This window comes from Microcaecilia unicolor, chromosome 6 (genome assembly GCF_901765095.1).
Source record: "Microcaecilia unicolor chromosome 6, aMicUni1.1, whole genome shotgun sequence".
Taxonomy (NCBI): domain Eukaryota; kingdom Metazoa; phylum Chordata; class Amphibia; order Gymnophiona; family Siphonopidae; genus Microcaecilia; species Microcaecilia unicolor.
The window spans coordinates 89,555,156-89,574,823 of NC_044036.1; the positions used below are offsets into that span (position 1 = coordinate 89,555,156).

Below are 19,668 nucleotides of genomic sequence, written 5' to 3' on the forward strand. Positions count from 1 at the left end.
AGGATTCCTTTGTGTTTATCCCACGCATGTTTGAATTCCATTACCGTTTTCATCTCCACCACCTCCTGCAGGAGGGTATTCCATCATTCCACGTATCTACCACGCTTTCCATGAAAAAATACTTCCTGACACTACTCCTGAGTCTGCTCCCCTTCAACCTCAATTCATGTCCTCTAGTTCTACCACCTTCCCATCTCCGGAAAAGGTTTGTTTGTGGATTAATACCTTACAAATATTTGAATATCTGTATCAAGTCAACCCATGCATTTCAATTGAACTGGAGAGATGATGAGCAAGCATGAGATAAATTTGCATATATCTGAGATCCATTATATGCAAATCTGTCTCATTCTGGTGATCCTAAATTCTGACCAGTAAAGTGTGCCTCCAGGTGCAAGTTGAGAAGCACTGGTCTAGAGTAGATAAAGAGAGAGGGACATAAGTACAGACAAGCAGAAGAAGAAAGAACAGACTGCTGAAGGAGGAGGAGGAAAGAATCAAAATATCGACTCCTTCCCTTCTAGAGTGCCCCAGGCCCCTTCTTTATAGTTTATTGACCAAACAGTGAGATCAGCTGAAATATGTATCATCATCATTATTATTATTACATTTATTATTCAAAATACAAAATGTAAATGAATCAAGTGTATCAAAGAAAGAGATATCTTAAAAATGCAGGCCTGAATCATGGTGCTTAACTCCAAGAAAGGGAGGTGGGGCAATTGTGTCATTTTCCATTGGGTTTTTTAGGTCAATTTGGATTTAAAAGATCAGAGAAGACAAATAACTCTTACATTTCTTTTATACCTAGATGGTTTGTAGGATGAGTGGTAAAGATGGTACTCAGAAGAGCCTTGAGCCACAACCTGGTTAGTTTACCTCTCATGGCATCCACAATAGCAGCTAGAAGGACTGAACATCAGTCCCCTGCCTAGTGATGTATGCCTGCCTGCCTGCCCAGGGTTTCTCAGCAATGACCCTTTGGATATTCAGAGTTTCTTCACCCTCTGTCCAAATCATGAAAATGTCATTGATGTACCGGTAGTATTTTAGAGGTTTGGTCTGGTATGTATTCAGAAATGTCTCTTCCAGCTCAGAGACATTTCTGAAAACACACCAGACCAAACCTCTAAAATACTACCGGTACATCGATGACATTTTTATAATTTGGACGGAGGGTGAAGAAACTCAGCAATGACCGAAATGTCTTCTGCACACATATTCCTACCTGCTCATAACCTCACTGTAAGTCCTCAAATCCATCTTGCTAGACAGAAACAGCGCATGACCCCAGAGCTGGCTTTTCATTGCCCATTCCAGGGCTTCCTGAAACAAAAGAATAACAAAAAAACCATGTTTAACACTACTTCTTTTGCAGCTCGGCAAATCCAACCCTGTAAATCCCAAATCCAACCCTGTAAGTCCTCCACAGGTCACAGAGACTATGAGTGGAGGAGTAGCCTAATGGCTACTGCAGAAGACTTTGACCCTAGCAACAGGTTTGATTCCCACTGTCGCTCCTTGTGACCTTGGGCAAGTCACTTAACCATCCATTGCGCCAGGTTAAAAAAAACTTAGATTGTGAGCCCTCAAGGGCCAGAAAAAGTACCTACATATGTGTAGAGCACTGCATACGTCTAGCAGTGCTATATAAATCATTAGTAGACATAGTAGTAGTTATGATTAGGTTTGCCAAATGGATCTAGATTGTACCTATGATTAGGTTTGCCAACTAGACCCAGATTCACCTGTCAGGGTTGATCCAGATCTGGATTTTCCCCATTGCATGCAGCAGGGGCGTAGCCAGACCTTACGGTGGGAGGGGGCCAGAGCCTGAGGTTAGGGGCACATTTTGAGTGCCACCCCACCGCCACGCCTTGCTTCGCCTCACCACCCCCCGCCACTGCCTCGCACCTTCGCGCGCCCCCCTCGCCTCCTCGAACCCCCACTCGCCTCGCAAATACCTTTGCTGGCGGGGGTCCCTAACCTCCGCCAGCTGAAGCCTTCTTCAGCGCCGTCTCTGGCGCAGCCGCGTTGCTACCCTGCTCGTCTTGCTCCTCCTGTCCTGTGCACGCTGACGCTCCTTTATGTGAAACTGAGAAGGAGCATCAGCGTGCACAGGATAGGAGGAGCAAGAAGAGCAGGGCAGGAACGTGGCTGCACCGGAGACGGCACTGAAGAAGGCTTCGGCAGCCAAACCAGGTGCCCGGACCTAATTTGAGGGGGCCCAGGCCCCCGTAGCTACGCCCCTGGCATGCAGGGACTTTTAGTTCTGATTTTCCACATTGTATTTGTTGGAATAATGTATTGTATTTTACATGCATTGCCTGTCAGCTATTATTTCTCTGTGATTACTCTGTGACCTCTGATGTGAATTACTTAGAGAGGTCACAGCTATGCAACTTCCTGTGGGGGTCAGACACAGCACATGGAGCTCATGGTCTCTCCTAACCTGAGAGAATCTATGGTGGTGTGAGCATCCATTACCATCTAAGCACATGGAAAGAGCTGATAATCCAAATGTATAGTATTATGTATATATAAGCCTGTCTGATTATAATCTAACTACAAACTGTGAGTAAACAGATGTTTTGTTACTTCAACTTTAAAGTGACTCAGCAGTGAATTATTCAGGGGTGTATGAGAGAGATGAAGAAAAGAAATTAACATTTCTAAAGCTGAAGCTGTGTGTATAAAAATCTGCTAATTATTTACTACAAATAATCCAACAAAAGGGTTATGGGCCCCAGGGCCAGGAATTGAAAAAGAAGAGAAATATTACCAGGCAGTAAAAAAGCCACATTTTTCTCTTAAGTTTTAAAAGAAAGATTCAGTCTGTCTCTCTCTCCCCCCACACAGCAGACAGAAGGCTAAGAAAATGGCTGAGGGAGGAAATTCACCATTTTTCTACTCTCTCAAGGTGCCTAAATTAACTGAATTTAATTATCAGCAGTGGGAACTAAGATTCATATGTCTCCTTCAAGCCAAGAAACTAAATATATGCTTAGACCAAAACAGAACAGCTGAAAATATGGCTGAATGGGACAATGCAAACTATTATGTGAAGTGCATGTTTTTGGAAGCTCTCTCAGAGAAACAAGCCATATTAGTGGAGGGAAAAGATACACCAAAGGACATTTTATATAAACTGAGAACTATGTATGCAACTACATATGCAAAGCAGCAACCAATTTGGTTGGCAGAGTTGAATGAAACCAAATTAAGGGATAAAAGTAAATGTAATGATCACATTATGCATCTTATGTCTTCATTTCAAAAGTTAGAACTTTCTGGAATTCCCATGTGTGATGCATTGAAAAGAGCATTTCTTTTTACCTCACTATCAAAGAAGTTTGATGTTTTTAGGTCTGTAAATGAAGCCATTGAAGGGCAATCTTTTGAACAGGCAGCATCAAAACTAAGGCAGGAATGCATAATAAATGATTCTGAGGAGATGTGTTCTCAAAGCAAGTCAGAGAGAAATGAAACAAATTTCTTGGCAAAGAACAGAGGAAGGCGGAGCTATGGGAAAACTCCACCCAAGGGCAAGCTGATTTGCTATTCATGTGGAAAGGAGGGACATGTATCTAAATGGTGTAAGGAAACACAAAACACCCCCTCTAGCTCACCTAAGCCAATGGAAGAAAAGAATTTTCCAACCAGGAAATGTATGAAAGACAATGATAAACATAAGGGCTTTCTAATGGCAGAAAAATCTTTGACTATGGTAAATAATAATTCAAATGAAAGTACTTGGATTTTGGATTCGGGGAGCACATGCCATTTAACCAATTCTAAGGATTTCTTTCAGGAAATGAGTCCAGAAGAAGGTATTCTTAATACTGCAAACGCAGGGACTGCTAAGATCCAAGCAAAAGGCATTGGATTCTTAAAATGCAAAGTGTCTAATGAAGTTAAAGAAATTCCTGTAAGTGATGTCTTGTATATTCCCCAAGCAGTTTGCAATATGCTTAGTGTATCTACATTAGATAAGAAGGGATTTGTGATTCATTTTGAAAACAGTAAGTGCACAATCTCTAAAAATGATGAAGTGTATGCTGAAGCTTTTATGCATAATGATGTTTATAAACTGAGCATTTCAGGTGAAGCCTCACATCTGGCGCAAGTAAGGAAGAATGATGGTAAATGTAGTCTGGAAATCTGGCACCGCCGCCTGGGACATCGTGATTTTAAGGTGATCCAGGATCTTTACAGTAGGCAACTAGCCACAGGCATTCAGATAAGTGCAGATGCTGGTAAAATGGAGAAATGCATAGACTGTGTTACTCAAAAAGGTGTGAGACCCTCATTTCCTGCATACACAGGAAATAGGAGTAATAAAGTACTGGACTTAATACACAGTGACTTATGTGGACCGTTTAATATCCCATCATTGGGAAATAACAGATTTGTGCTAATATTCTTGGATGATTTCTCTAGATACTGTGTGGCCTATTTGCTGAAAGAAAAAAGTCAAGTCACAGACATGCTGAAGAAATACGTAGCCATGGTGAGCAATAAATTTGAAAGAAAACCAAAGGTTCTTCAGACCGACAATGGTGGTGAGTTCACTTCACAAAGCATGCGCACATTTCTAGAACAAGAAGGCATTCAGCATATCACAACAGTAGCTTATACACCAGAGCAAAATTCTGTTGCAGAGAGAAAATTTAGGTCACTTGTGGAAATGACCAGATGTATGCTGTCAGATAGCAATCTCCCTAAAAGACTATGGGGGGAAGCCATTCTCACAGCAGTGTACCTACAAAACAGAATGCCAACTAAAGGCGCTGAGCGCACACCACATGAGACATGGCATGGTAGGAAGCCAAACCTGTCACACATAAGAACATTTGGAAGTACAGCATATGCTCATGTACCAAAGCAAAGAAGGCATAAGCTGGATTCCACAACAGAAAGGGGCATTTTAGTTGGCTATGCTCCAGGACACAAAGGATATAGAATTTTGAATCTGAAAACTGGCATTGTTGGCATAAGACATGTTACATATTTTGATGAAAACAAAAGGGTTGATAAAGGCTGGATTATCCCAGATGAGCCTTATCATCCAGAATATGAAACTAGAACCATAATAGACATGCCAGTGTATATAAATGCCATACCAAGGCAGATGTCTGAAAGCAACTCATCTGTATATAACGAGGAACAGGCAGAGGAAGCAGACACAGAAAGGATCATTGCAGAAGACAGTACAGTTGGAGAAGGGGAATCAATTGGAGAAGAACTCTCAGATTTAGAGGATGCGGAAAGGTCAGACCAACCTGTTGTCAGACGCTCATCCAGGGAAAACAAAGGTGTTCCACCCCCAAGACTGTCTTACCTAACAAAGTCAGCAGAAGCTCAAGAGCCCTTAACATGGGATGAGATTGAGAAAATGCCAGCAGAAGAAGCTGCTGAATGGCATAAAGCAGCACAAGAAGAAATTGATGCATTGCATAAAAATAATACTTGGATTCTTACAAAATTACCTCCTGGCAAGAAAGCTATAGGATGCAAATGGGTATTCAAGTTAAAAAGGAATGCACAAGGAAAAGTGGAAAGGTATAAAGCCAGATTAGTCGCAAAGGGATATCTTCAAAAATATGGAGAAGATTTTGATGAAGTGTTTGCACCTGTAGTGAAACACACGACAATTAGAACACTTCTGAGCATTGCAGTCTCAAAAGGCATGCAAGTCAACCACATTGATGTGAAAACAGCATTTCTTCATGGAGATATAACTGAAGACTTGTACATGGAACAGCCAACAGGTTTCATAAATACAAAACAAAGACAGCTAGTGTGTAAATTAAACAAAGGTCTTTATGGATTAAAGCAAAGTGCAAAATGTTGGAATGACAAATTGCATGAAATATTGACAAATTTAGGATTTAAGCAAGGTGAAGCAGATAAATGTTTGTACACTAGGTGCAGAAATGGACAATATGCATACATTTTAGCTTTTGTTGATGATATGCTCATTGCAAGCGAAAGTGAGCAAGAGTACAAGGACATTGTAAAATATTTAAACCTGAATGTTGAGATAAAAGAACTTGGTAATGTGTCATACTATCTTGGTATAGAAATTGAGAAACAAAATGATGGTTCTTATCTTCTAAGCCAGAAGCAGAAAATAAATGAGCTTATTGAAAGTTTAGGTATGCAAGATGCCCAAGTTGTAAGCACTCCCATGATCACTGATTTTCTGAAGGATGAAACAGTAAGAGAACCTTTACCAGATAACATCCAATATAGATCAGCCATAGGTAAGCTTTTATATCTGACTACCACATACAGGGCTGATATAGCAAATGCAGTAGGAATTTTGAGCAGAAGGGTCAGCTCACCTACCAAATCAGATTGGACTGCAGTTAAAAGGATGGTAAGGTATTTAAAAGGTACCATTGATTGTAAATTAAAGATTTCAGCCAATAGTAATCCAAAACTAATATGTTACTGTGATTCAGATTGGGCAGGGGATCATTCTGATTATAAATCCACAAGTGGATATGTGTTTATGTATGGAAATGTACAAATTTCATGGGCCAGTCATAAACAAAGTATTGTGAGTCTGTCTTCTACAGAAGCTGAATATGTGGCCGTATCAGAAGCGTGCAGAGAACTGATGTGGATTGAAAAACTTTTGCTGGATTTTGGAATAGCTGAACAGAGACCAATCCAGATAATGGAAGATAATCAGAGCTGCATCCGACTGTCACAGAATGACAAGGTTCAGTCACGCACCAAGCACATCGCAACGAAATACCACAACGTGCGAGAGTTGGCGAAAGAAGGGGTCATCAGTCTACACTATTGTCACACCAGTGAGATGACAGCTGACATCATGACCAAACCGTTACCCAGAGAACATTTTGTGAATCTGCGAATAAAGCTTGGACTTTGTGTGAATTAATAATTGCATGACAGTTATGCATGAGAAGGGGTTTGTTGGAATAATGTATTGTATTTTACATGCATTGCCTGTCAGCTATTATTTCTCTGTGATTACTCTGTGACCTCTGATGTGAATTACTTAGAGAGGTCACAGCTATGCAACTTCCTGTGGGGGTCAGACACAGCACATGGAGCTCATGGTCTCTCCTAACCTGAGAGAATCTATGGTGGTGTGAGCATCCATTACCATCTAAGCACATGGAAAGAGCTGATAATCCAAATGTATAGTATTATGTATATATAAGCCTGTCTGATTATAATCTAACTACAAACTGTGAGTAAACAGATGTTTTGTTACTTCAACTTTAAAGTGACTCAGCAGTGAATTATTCAGGGGTGTATGAGAGAGATGAAGAAAAGAAATTAACATTTCTAAAGCTGAAGCTGTGTGTATAAAAATCTGCTAATTATTTACTACAAATAATCCAACAGTATTCCCTAAGAAAATCAAGACCATAATTCCCTATATGCAATGTGGTAGACCCAGGAGTGGATCAACTCTGTCAAGTCAATTTGGATCAAATTTTCAACCTTAGCTGTGATTCTCTTCTCTCGTTTGCAGTAGAAAGCAGGTTACACTGGTGCTAAACCAACTGCAGGAAAACTCAAATTAAAGCTTACCCTGAAATAAAGCCATGCAACTGGAGCCACAGGACTAGGCAAGGCAACCTTAGGTCTTGGTGAAAATCAAACACTTTCTCAAATCCCTTCATAATGACACAAAAACCTAGCTTCAGTTGTTAGCTCAGAGAAACAGAGCGATGTCTATATTTCTTCTGAGCCAGTTTGGGAATCTCTCAGGGAAATCTCTTCCTAGCCATGCATATTTTATGGTAATAACTACAGACTCATCTAGTCACTATAGGTATTTGTAATATTTACATGTGGAAATACAGCAATAGTCAAATTACAATATACAACACTAAACACAGCTTTCATCTTTTGAGCTAATACTCAGCTCCAAATTGGAAGTTTGAAGGCTGCATGTGTTAACTGTAGATGTAAAATATTTAATAAAGAAAATGGAGACATATAACTATTTTCTATAATACAGGAATATAGTCATATACTGCCGGATTCTATATATCGCACTTAGCATTTTGCGCATAAATATAAGCATATTCCATAACAATGCGCACAACTTAATTGGCTTAACAAGCCAATCAGCATTGTTAACAGCACTTAACAAGCAATAAGTACTGGTTGGCAGTAATTAGAATTTATGCGCATAACTCACTAAGCGTGTGCTGTAATGAACTGCGCCTAAATTCTAAAGCACACAGTTCAAAATGGGCATAGCCATGGGTGGGGAAATGGGTGTTTCATGAGTGTTCCCAAATTTGCATGCTTTATTATAGATTATGGCCCAGTCTGCGTAAATCTACGAACAGGGATTTATGCCACATTTTCATTGCTGTAAATGGATGTGTGTAGTTTTAGGCACTGGGATATCAACTAAGCATATTCTATATACTGCACCTATATCTTATAGAATACACTTAGGCAAAAATAATTTCTGTGCAGATTTTCCAGGCGCCATATATAGAATCTCCCCCATAGGATCCTATGCACTAAATATTAGTATGCTCTCAGAACACTGTGCAATGCACCAAAGAGTGAATTTTGAAATGAATCTACCCAACCAGATAAGAACAAGCGGCTATGTTTTGTCAGCCAAATTTTGAGCAGGGCTGAGAGTGGAGTTAATTCAAGAGAAGAAAGCAAGGCAGCTAGCTTTGATTTTCAATGCCAGCTGCCTGACTTAACCATTCAAATCTGGGTGCTTCCACAGTCGTCCTAAATACAGAAACATGACGGCAGATATGAGCCAAAAAGCCTATCCAGTCTGACCATCCACAACAACCACTATCTTCTTTCCCTTACAGATCTCACAGCCTTTCCCATGCTTTCTTAAATTCAGATACAGTCCTTGTCTCTACCACCTCCACTGGGAGGCTATCCAGCTTATTTTCGAAAGAGAAAGACGCCCATATTTCAACCCAAATCGGGAGATGGGCACCTTTCTCTCATGGGTGCCCAAATCGGTATAATCAAAATCCGATTTTGGGCGCCTCCAACTGCAGTCTGTCGCAGGAACGGACAAAGTTGACAGAGGCATGTCGGAGGCGTGGTGAAGGCGGGACTGGGGCGTGTTTATCGGCCGAGGAGAGATGGGCGCGCTCGGCTGATAATGGAAAAAAGAAGAGCACCAGAAGTGAGAATTTGGGTCACTTTTTTTGGACCCTTTTTTTCACGAACAAGTCCTCAAAAAGTGCCCCAACTGCCCAGATGACCACCGGGGGGAATCGGGGATGACCTCCCCTGACTCCCCCAGTGGTCACTAACCCCCTCCCACCAAAAAGAAAGAACTTTAAAAACTGTATGCCAGCCTCAAATGTCATACCCAGCTCCATCACAGCAGTATGCAGGTCCCTGGAGCAGTTGTTAGTGGGTGCAGTGAACTTCAGGCAGGTGAACCCAGACCCACCCCCCCCCCCCCCTACCTGTTACATTTGTGCTGCTAAATGGGAGCGCTCCAAACTGCCCCCAAAACCCACTGTACCCACATCTAGGTGCCCCCCTTCAGCCATAAGTGCTATGGTAATGGTGTAGAGTTGTGGGCAGTGGGTTTTGGGGGGGATTTGGGGGGCTCAGCACCCAAGGTAAGGGAGCTATGGACTTGGGTTGCTCTCCTCCTTGTACTACCTACTATTTGCCCACTAAAGCTTAAAACTGAATACTAACTCTGGACCAGTTTTTAGATGTTAGGGCTGACACAGTGACATTTATCACTGAGAGGAGGCCATGCAGATAAACCCAGTTTTGGCTTGTATTGGATGTTTTTGCCCAATAGTTTCCACCTGCTCCCTTGAACTCAAGCATCCAGACTTTATTTCCCCTGCCTGGGAAGTTTCCCATATTTTTATTCCACCTCCCGATTCAGCCCTGCCATTATGTTAAGAGTCCTCAACAAGGGGCCATAAATCAAGGCTCTTTCTGGATTCCAATTACTCTGAACCTTACGTTTTACCACCAGGTGTCACTTTTAAGACTTCCTCCTACTGGGCTGCATATGCTGCCTCTACAGTACCCTCTGCCCCTGTTACCCTGGGAACAGAAGGCCTTAACCAGTGATCTCAACCAGGACCCCTGCATGGCTGTGGGCAGGAATACTGCTGAGCCTGCACATGTTCTTTTGACTACAGTGAAATTGAAGAAGCTGAACATAAAAACAAAACAATTGCCATACTGGGTTAGACCAATGGTCCATCTAGCCCAGTATCCTGCTTCCATCAGTGGCCAATCCAGGTCACAGCTGGTTGCACCTTTTTCAAAGTACTAGATTGAACCATTAAAAGGCCATGCAGGCAGAAATCAAATTTCACTTGCTTTCTTTCTGCCGTAGAAAAGGAGCTTGGTGAACTTTTCCACAGCTGAGGCTGCCGATTCAGCGCTGCAGGGAATCTCGCCTGTCAGGAGGTCGGGAATGCCAGAGCCAGGCAACAGCCAGGCCTCGTCCGTCAGGTTGATGAGATTGGCACTGGTTTCCTGCTTCGTGTATTTCATCCGCCAACAGTTCTGCATGAGGAGTTCAGCAATGTCAGAACCAACCATAGTCTGCAAACAGAGCATCAAGATCATCAGACCTTCAGGTAGAATGACGAGTCCTAGAAACATAGAAAACTACTTGGTTATTATCCCAGGCTTCCAAGAAAAAGAGGGCTCAGTGGAGTGAGTGAACATAGAGCCGTAAGTTTAACCTAATACTTAAACATTCACATCAACCACTACATACCCCGTTCTGCCTGCAAAGCAGGATCAGAAGCTGCCAGATCAGAGCCAAGTCGTGATTTCTCACACTATCCGTCTGGCCAATTTGAGCAATTTTGCGTTGACAGTATGTCATCACGTCCAACTTGTGCAAATCTTCCCTATGGTAATGCACATGAAAGAAACAAGCAGAGGCATGTGAGAGGCAGCCAGAAGCATGGAACAATTCCCGACGAAGAAAATGAGAGCTTGCAGAGTAGAACAGACAAAGGAACCAGTCAACTTCCAAAGAGGTACTCTGATGACACCTGAAAACTCCTTGGGAGTCAGAGGATTAAAGAGCTGGAGGAAAAACAGAAGCTTTCAGGTTTTGGCCAAAGTTCAAAGAAGCTGCAGCTGAGTACTACTGGGTGAGAGAAAATGCAGTGGTTATCTGTAGGGATTGGTACAACACAGATGCACGCAGATACCTCCAGTACAAAAAAAGGAACTTTCTGGAGGGTCTCTGAAGGTAACATCATTTTCAGAGGTATTGCACAGGAGAGATAGCATTACAGCTTCAGCCAAAAAACACTGTAATGTTTACACATGTGGTTTTCTCCTATTTCCTCTGCATCTTGATGAATCTGGTACCACTGGAAGCCATCCAACAAGTGGCCTGATTTATCAGCTCCTCCAGTTGCACCAGAACTTCAAGCGTTCCTGATCTTGCATCAATCTTATCAAAGTTATGTGAAAGTATGACAGTCACTGCTGCCAAATACTGTCCTACCTAATGGTATCAAGACTTGCCCAAAGTGCACACATACATTCAGAAACTAAGCTTTGCTCTTCAAAACACAAGCAGAGTGACATTGTTTTCAAGGCTTGCAATGGTAACTTGGCATTAACCCACAATGCTCCAAGTGCCAGCATCCCAACAGCAAGAACCACTGTCACTAAAGGGCACTCAATGAAGATAAGTTTTTAAGGGGGTTCCTGTGTAAAACATTAATTTTCAACTCTGAAAAATGCTAAATTTTTGTGTCTTTCCTGCGTCATTAATAGTGCACTATATTGCTCAATAAGAGGGTATGTCTATGCACCTACTTGAAGCCTACTTTTCTTTATAGAATACCAATGTAACATGCCAAGAAAGTACCTATTTTCTAGGGACAACTATTTACACCAGTCATAGAGTTGGTGTATATGCTCACACCTAGTTTGGTAAAGTATTATATAATCTGCATGTATAACTGTGCACCCCACCCATGCTCTGCCCAAACTCCGTCTATGTGAACACTCATCCAAAAACTACGTGCTATGGCATACATGTGTGTGTGTTTATAGGATAGTGCTTAGCCTCTATGCTACTCATTTCAGGCATATGTGCCAACATAACGCGTATAAATGGCTAGAGTACTGGCATTTACCCGCAAATGTTCAACATAACGCATATAAATAACTAGAATTCTGGCATTTACACACATATGTGTCAACATAATGCACATAAATGACTAGAATACTAGCATTTACGTGTATCTGTTGCAACAGAACGCATGTAAATGGCTAGAATACTGGCATTTACATGTATGTGTGTCAATAGAATGTGTATAAATGGCTAGAATATCGGTGTTTACATAAATATGTGTCAATATAACATGCATAAATGGCTAGAATATGTATGTGTCAGCATAATGCACATAAAGGATTAGAATACCTGCATTTACGCACATCTGTGTGTTAACATAGCACACATAAATGACTAGAATACCAGCATTTACCAGCATATGTGACAACACACATAAATGGCTAGAATATCAGTATTTACCTGCATGTGTGTCAACATAATGCACATGACTAGAATACTTCAAAAATCCTCAGCTTCACATTAATCTCTTGCTAAATTGAAGTATAATAGTCTAGTCAGGCTGATTTTATCTATGGGATCATCAGATCAGCATGTGTGCTTCCGTTTTGGCTATACTGAGCCATGCAGATTTCAAGGGGCATCACCGCAATCCTCATAGATCCTCCTATACAGCACATGGTGAAACATCGACTATGTCGGTGGAATTGCGTCTCCAGTATGAACTATGCTAAGCTGATAAAGCTAAATACTATTTAAGCTGAGAAAGCTAAGTATCATTGAAAATCTTTTGATTTAATATATAATTGAATAATTGAGAAAAACTGAGAAAACTTTGAGAAAAATTAAGAAAAAAAGAGAGAAATATAGGAAAGGTAGGAGGATCTATGAGGATTGCGGTGATGCCCCTTGAAATCTGCATGGCTCAGTATAGCCAAAACGGAAGCACACACGCTGATCTGATGATCCCATAGATAAAATCAGCCTGACTAGACTATTATACTTCAATTAAGCAAGAGATTAATGTGGAGCTGAGGATTTTTGAAGTGATTGATAGATGCGCTCCCTTCACTAAATGTATTAGTATATGCCATATGAATACTTGCATGACTAGAATACTGGCATTCATGCACATCTGTGACAACATAACACACATAAATGACTAGAATACAGGTATTTACATGCATGTCTCAATATAATGTGCATAAATGGCTAGGATATCGGTGTTTACACGCATATGTGTCAATATAACTTGAATAAATTGGTAGAATACCGGCATTTACATGCACGTGTCAACATAACATGCAAAAATGACTAGAATATATGCATTTAAGTGCATTCTTGCCACCAACTTTAGGAGACTCCTTACAGAATTACCCCCAAGTGCCTATTAAACTGCTCAATAGGTGCCCATTACTTTGAAAGGTACCTACTGTAGAATCAGTGTGAACTATTAATGAAAGTGCCCCAAAACAAAAATTCTTTAAAAAAATGACATTTATTTTTATCTGCACAACTTTATAAAGCAATTTATGACACAATGTATTTGAAAATTTGGACCCTAATTTTTCTGCATTAGTGTTACAAAGTCCACTCCTGATGTCTCTCTGTGGGACGGCGATGAAGGCTCTGAAAGTGCTAGGAAGCAGGAGCAGAATTTTACCTGGCCAGAGGCCCAGGAAAGGTTCGCATCTTCTCCTGCTCGACTGTATCGTGAAGAAGGACCTGAATGATAAGAACAGATTCACTCACTGGAGCCCATTATAATATCTATAGAATGCATAACTACACCAGGGCTACCCACCAGCAAGAAATGCAATCAGAAACCAAGAAAAGGTAGCAGAAAGATACAGAAATTATCCCAATCATGAGTGGGCGCCACTGGCCTGATTAAAAAGAATTTCCACAGGCATCTTAATATGTTGCCTGTCCATATTACATCTTATAACTCCAGAAAGAGGCCTCCTTTGGAACAATGCAAGTGTTGAGGTGCATTAGCAGCAAATCTGAAAGAATAAGATAATATCCCACAAACCCAGGCCAGGGCCGCCAAGAGACTGGGCCAGGCCTGGAACAAGGCCCCCCTCCACCCTCCACCCCCGGGCCCTCTGCACTGACCTTCAGCGCCTCACCTTCGAAAGCGCAGCAACCAGCGGCAGACCACTCCTTCCTTCCGTGTCCTACCCTCGCGGAAGTTACGTCAGGCGAGGGTAGGACACGGAAGGAAGGAGTGATCTGCTGCTGCTTGCTGTGCTTTCGAATGTGAGGCGCTTAAGTTCAATGCCAGGGAGCGAAGGAGGGCAGGCGGGCTAGACTGCAGCGGCGGCGCCGCCCCCCCCCCCCCCCCCCGGAGGCCCGGGCCCGGGGAATTTTGTCATCCCCCCCCCCCTTTTGGCGGCCCTGACCCAGGCATGGACATTAACTCAAGAACAATACCTAGTAGCTGCAGATTATACTCAAAAACAAAGAGAAGGAAGAGTTTATGATCCTCTTTATGCTACTGCTTTAAGAACAGGTTATATTTTTTTTTCTTTGGAACTGGACTCGAGCAAAGATTGTGGCCCAGGTGGGCACTTCTCTAAATTAGCATGCACACTAAATGCACCACACGGACTCTTTGTGTGTTGACTAACCTCTATAGAAGTGATGAAAAACAGTCTATACCAGTGGCTCCCAAACCTGGTCCTGGAGGCACCCCAGCCAGTTAGGATTTCAGGATATCCACAATGAATATTCATGAAAGAGATCTGCATGTAGTGGAGGCAGTGCATGCAAATCTCTCTCTTGAATATTCATTGTGCATATCCTGAAAGCCTGACTGGCTGGGGTGCCTCCAGGACTAGGTTTGGGTAGCAGGGCATTAACTGTCACAGAACCTCCACAGGACTTGGTCCCAGGGCCTTGACCATAATTACCATATTTTTACGCATATAATGCATGCATTATATGCATTTTTATAAACTACAACACCCCTGTTTGCTATTCCTCAAATTCTATAAATGTCGCTAAACACTGCATGTGCAAATTTGGACATGCGCCCAAATTGCACGCACAATTTACCTGAATAATGAGCCAACTAGCGCCGATAATTGGGCCTTAACAATTAGGAAATATGCACGTAATTCAAGCACAGGGGTTTACACCAGGGTTTCATTGGTGTAAATAGTCACACGTAAAAGTAGTCGTGGTTCCTGGTGCTAAGCATTATTCTCTAAACAGTGTCTACTTTGAGCACCATTTAAAGAATAGCGCTAAGCACTATTTATTGAAATTAGTCCTATATGTATGAATGTGCTATATAAAAGTTTTTTTAAACAGCTACTGCTTTCAGGCTCCACCCTCCCTGGAGTCCTCCTCGTGCCTCCTCCTCCCCTCAGCTGCCTTTCTGCTGTCCGTTCTCTTTCTCCACCCTGCAGCTCTCTTTACTCTGTGTAAGCATCAGAGGTGGAAAAGGCCCCAATGATACACAAGGCTGCCTGTGAGAGTCCCATCTGGAGCAGATTACTAAAACAAATAAGGAGGGCTACAGGGAGGGGGAAGAAGAGAGGAAAGCAGGGGCGTAGCTATATGGGGCCACGGGGGCCTGGGCCCCGTAGATTTGGCCCTGGACCCCCCTGCCGACGACCCTCTCAACCCCCCTCCCGCTGCCAACCCTCCCCCGCCGTCTGCTACCTTTGCTGGCGGGGAACCCCAACCCCCGCCAGTCGAGGTCCTCTTCTTCCTTCGCTCTGTTTCTGAGTCTGACGTCCTGCACGTTGACTCAGAAACAAAACGAAGGAAGAAAAGGACCTCGGCTAGCGGGGGTTGGGATCCCCCGCCAGCAAAGGTAAATGACGGCGGCGGGGGGTGGCGGCAATGGCGGGGGGGGGGCTAAAATGTGCCCCCTCAGGCCGACGTCTGGCTACGGCCCTGGAGGAGAGCAGACAGCAGGATGGTAGTTAGGGTGGGGAGGAAGAGACGCTGGCACACAGCAAACTACCGAGAGGGGGATCTCAAAGGCAGCAATCCCACCACCAGCTTAAGCAGGAAGACTCTGGGGAGGAAGGGTATTTTCACATATACAACACGCATGCATTATACACGTGAGCATGTTATATGAGGTTTTTTTAACACCTGCACACAATTTGTGTGCATTATATGCATGGTCAAGTTATACACATGGGTGTGCTATACATGGAAATACAGTAGTTGATCATTTTAACAGAGTAATCTGTTTTCAGAGAGCCACCCATGAATATTCATTAAAGCCAAACCAGCATTAAAATTGTCATCTCGATAGAATTTTGGTTCTTTGGACAATAAATAGAAAAGAAGAGGTTGTTTCGGTTAAGAAAGTTCTTATCAGAGTGATAGTTTTTCTCTGTGTGGACCATGTAAGAAGGGGAAGGGTTATATGAGAGGAGGGAATAACAAAAAAAAAAAAGAAACTATTGACGCATATAAATGTCGATTGAATGTTTGACAGCATGATTTATTTTCTGTACATATCGATAATAGTTGTGTTGATCTTATCGTCAATAAAACAGATTTAAACATAAAATTGTCATCTCAAATGTTTATTTTACTAACATTCTCTCACTACTCATGATGTATTGTAAGCCACTTTGAGCCTGCAAAGAGGTGGGATAAGGTGGGATACAAATGCAACAAATAATAATAACATACTATCATTGCATCCTTCAAAAAACAAAGACAGTAGTAACAAGTGGGAAAAGCATGTACAGCATGGCTCATGGAATTCTTTCCAATCCCACACAAAACAGCAAAGGTGACTCAAAAAGGAGGACTGCACAATGCTCTTGGGTTAAGAGTTTACTGAGCAAACTACGGACTCGACACAGCCATGTGTCGGCCAACTTCTCATGAATCTCTTAATGCTGTTGGTGTAGCGTATGCCTCAACTCAACCTGGAATTGTGAGATCAATCAATGCTGATGGTGGGTCTTGGCAGGAAGATGAAAAAGCCGCTGTTACTGTAATACTCTGTTTGCAGGAAGACTTTTCTAATGAATTGTTGATCTGGCGCTCAAAGCGTCTCTGGCTATGCTGTCTCTGTATGTGTCTTTGACTTAGCAGAAAGAGGAAAGAGAGCAGCTTTGTTCAGAAAGGGTTAACGGTTTTGTTTTGGGTAGTGGGGGGATGATAATTTTTTGGGGGTAGGGCTGTTGGTTGGTAGCCTTAGTAGTTGCAGGGATTAGCCTTGGGGGTGTTAGGGTAGCTACACAAGGGTAGTGTTGGGGGATTGGGGGAGGTCATGGGGTAGTTGTGGCAGCAGTATGGGGGTGGCAGTCTTGGGGATAGAGGCAGTTTGGGCATAGTAGGTTCACTGCAGAGGGAGTAGTTTTAGGGTATAGCCTTTGAAGGGGTGGGGTGGTGTCACGTCGGTGGCCGTGACCACCCTCAGACTTACCTCATTTCTGGGGGCCAGCAGCTGTGCTGGCTTCTCTCTGTGTTTGTGTTAGTCTTGTCTCTGTCCTGGTGTGCTGGCTGCTTCCAGCATGAACCTGATTGCTTCACTAGACCTCACCTGTGTGGGCTATGCCTCTCTAGGGAACCAGCATCTAAGATGGCTGCCACCGGCTCTATGCCAGCTTCCAAGATGGCTCCTGCTTGTCTTTCCTGTGGGCTCACTTCCTATGTGTGTCAAGCCTCTCTTTGGGGTCAAGGTACTTCCTGCTTCTGTCCTGCTGCTGGTGACCTCATCAGTGAGAGCCTTCATAAGGAAGTGCTGTGCTGGCATTTTGGGCCTTTGCATTAGTGTTATGCTCTTAGGCCAGGTCAGGTTAGTAAGTGTCTGCTGCACTACTGCTGAGCCTCTCTCTGGGTTCCAGCCCAGCTTCACTCTGTGTCTGTTGTCTTCCTGTGGGGGGTTCATCCCTGCCACTGTGTGTCTGTGGGCTGCGGGTCCTTCCTGGCTTACCCTGTGTTTGGGGTGAAGCCTCTGTCCGTGTTTTCTCTGTTTGCTCTGCTCCCTGCCCAAGACCCTTGGCCTGTTATTCCTGGTTTGCTCTCTTTACCCTAAGTCCTGCCTTGCCTAGCCTGTGTGCCTACCCTGCTTGTATATCCTGAGTGTATATCCTGAATCCTGTATCTGTCTAGCTAGTGTGTATTTCCTGGGTGGTTATTCCTGTATCCTGTCTCCACCTAGCTAGAGGGTTTATCCTGTGGGTATTCCCGGATCCCCGTTCTGCCTAGTGTGTAGGCTGCCCCAGTCATTGCTCCTGCTAGGCTTCTGTACGCCTTGTGTTCCTTGGTCTGTCTTCTGGGTCTTGCTAGTGGCTGTGCAGCAGCACACTGTCTGTGTTTAGTTCCTAGTCTGGTCTCCCTCGTGTTTTCCCAGACCCAGGGTGGGTCCTCTGGATCTTCAGTTCCTGCCTTATCCTGCAAGTCCTGCCGGCCACCTGCACTTCGGAGCTCAACTCCGAAGGAACGGTGGCTAAGTGCAGGTGAAGCTGTTCCTGTTTCGTCTGTTCTAGTTGACTGCCTTGTACTACTTCAGTCCAGTGTTCCAGTACTGCTCTTCTGTGTTTCCAGTCCCGAGGTGGTCTGGCCTGCCGCTGCCGCTCCTCGGCAGTGGCCCAAGGGCTCACGAACTCCAGTCCTGCCTCGAGGACCTGACAGAATGCCAAGGCCCTCGAGAACGTGACAGGTGGGTGGTTGTGGGAAGTATCTTTAGGGGGTTGAGGACGGTTTGAGGAGTAGTTGCTAGAGGATTGCTTAAGGAGGTACTTTTCAGGGTGGGAGCAGTTTGTGGCGTGATGAGGTACAGTTATTGAAGAGGAATATTTTTGGCAGAATTTAACATTTTTTGTACACAGTTTATATAAATCACATATTTTGGGGGGTTTGAGGTTATGGCTTTCTTTTACTGACCTACCTTTTGCTTTATACTCGTTCTTTGAATGCTTTCATAAAAAGGGCATCTTTTTGGACTTCTCACATATAAAATTACCTTTTATCAAGAGAATGACTATATCAGAACAGTTGCTATATTAACATTTCTTTGCAAAAAAGGACTCAGAATAAGGGAAATGATTGGCGGAGGGGGATACATTGGCTCTGAGTGGCAGAGTACACCATATTTAATAAAACAACATTACCAGGATTTGGCTGCTGTTACTGGCTCTTACCTCCAGGCTGTGTATTTCAATGAGTGCTGGCTGCCCTTCAGCTGGGAAGTTGGGACACACACGAACAAATTGCCCTCCTGCTCCAAAGCAGACGGTGACATGGGGCAGGGAGTACTTCAGGGGTTCCACTGTATGAGGCATGGGCGATAAGACTTCCTCTAGAGCATAAACACAGACATTGGTAACAGTTTGACTAAAGCAAAGTGCTTAATATGAACAGATATGAGTAGACATTCCTGAGGATGTAGTTTAGGTGGAACAGCGATGAATGCGTGCAGTTTATAAAATATATTTATTTATTTATTTTATTACATTTATATCCCGCACTTTCCCACTCAAAGCAGATTCAATGCGGCTTACATAGTAATAGGGAATACAAAATATTGTTAGAGAAAATAAAAGTTAAATATACCATAATAATAGAAGAGATGGGTAGGTAGAGATAGGCAATGGAGAAGGGAGTAA

At 43.1% G+C, this 19,668-nt stretch overlaps 1 protein-coding gene across 3 annotated transcripts in view; it reads right to left on the reverse strand.

Annotated features, from left to right (window-relative positions):
* Window positions 1-19,668, reverse strand: part of SEC16B (SEC16 homolog B, endoplasmic reticulum export factor) — a 137,900-nt gene that overhangs the window by 78,416 nt on the left and 39,816 nt on the right. For all 3 annotated transcript variants that reach the window (XM_030205978.1, XM_030205979.1, XM_030205977.1), the window contains exons 7-11: window positions 19,204-19,361; window positions 13,737-13,798; window positions 10,751-10,886; window positions 10,345-10,572; window positions 1,229-1,326 (exon numbers count right to left, since the gene is read on the reverse strand). In XM_030205978.1, the coding sequence (XP_030061838.1) occupies window positions 1,229-1,326; window positions 10,345-10,572; window positions 10,751-10,886; window positions 13,737-13,798; window positions 19,204-19,361 (682 nt within the window). The remainder of the gene's footprint in view (window positions 1-1,228; window positions 1,327-10,344; window positions 10,573-10,750; window positions 10,887-13,736; window positions 13,799-19,203; window positions 19,362-19,668) is intronic.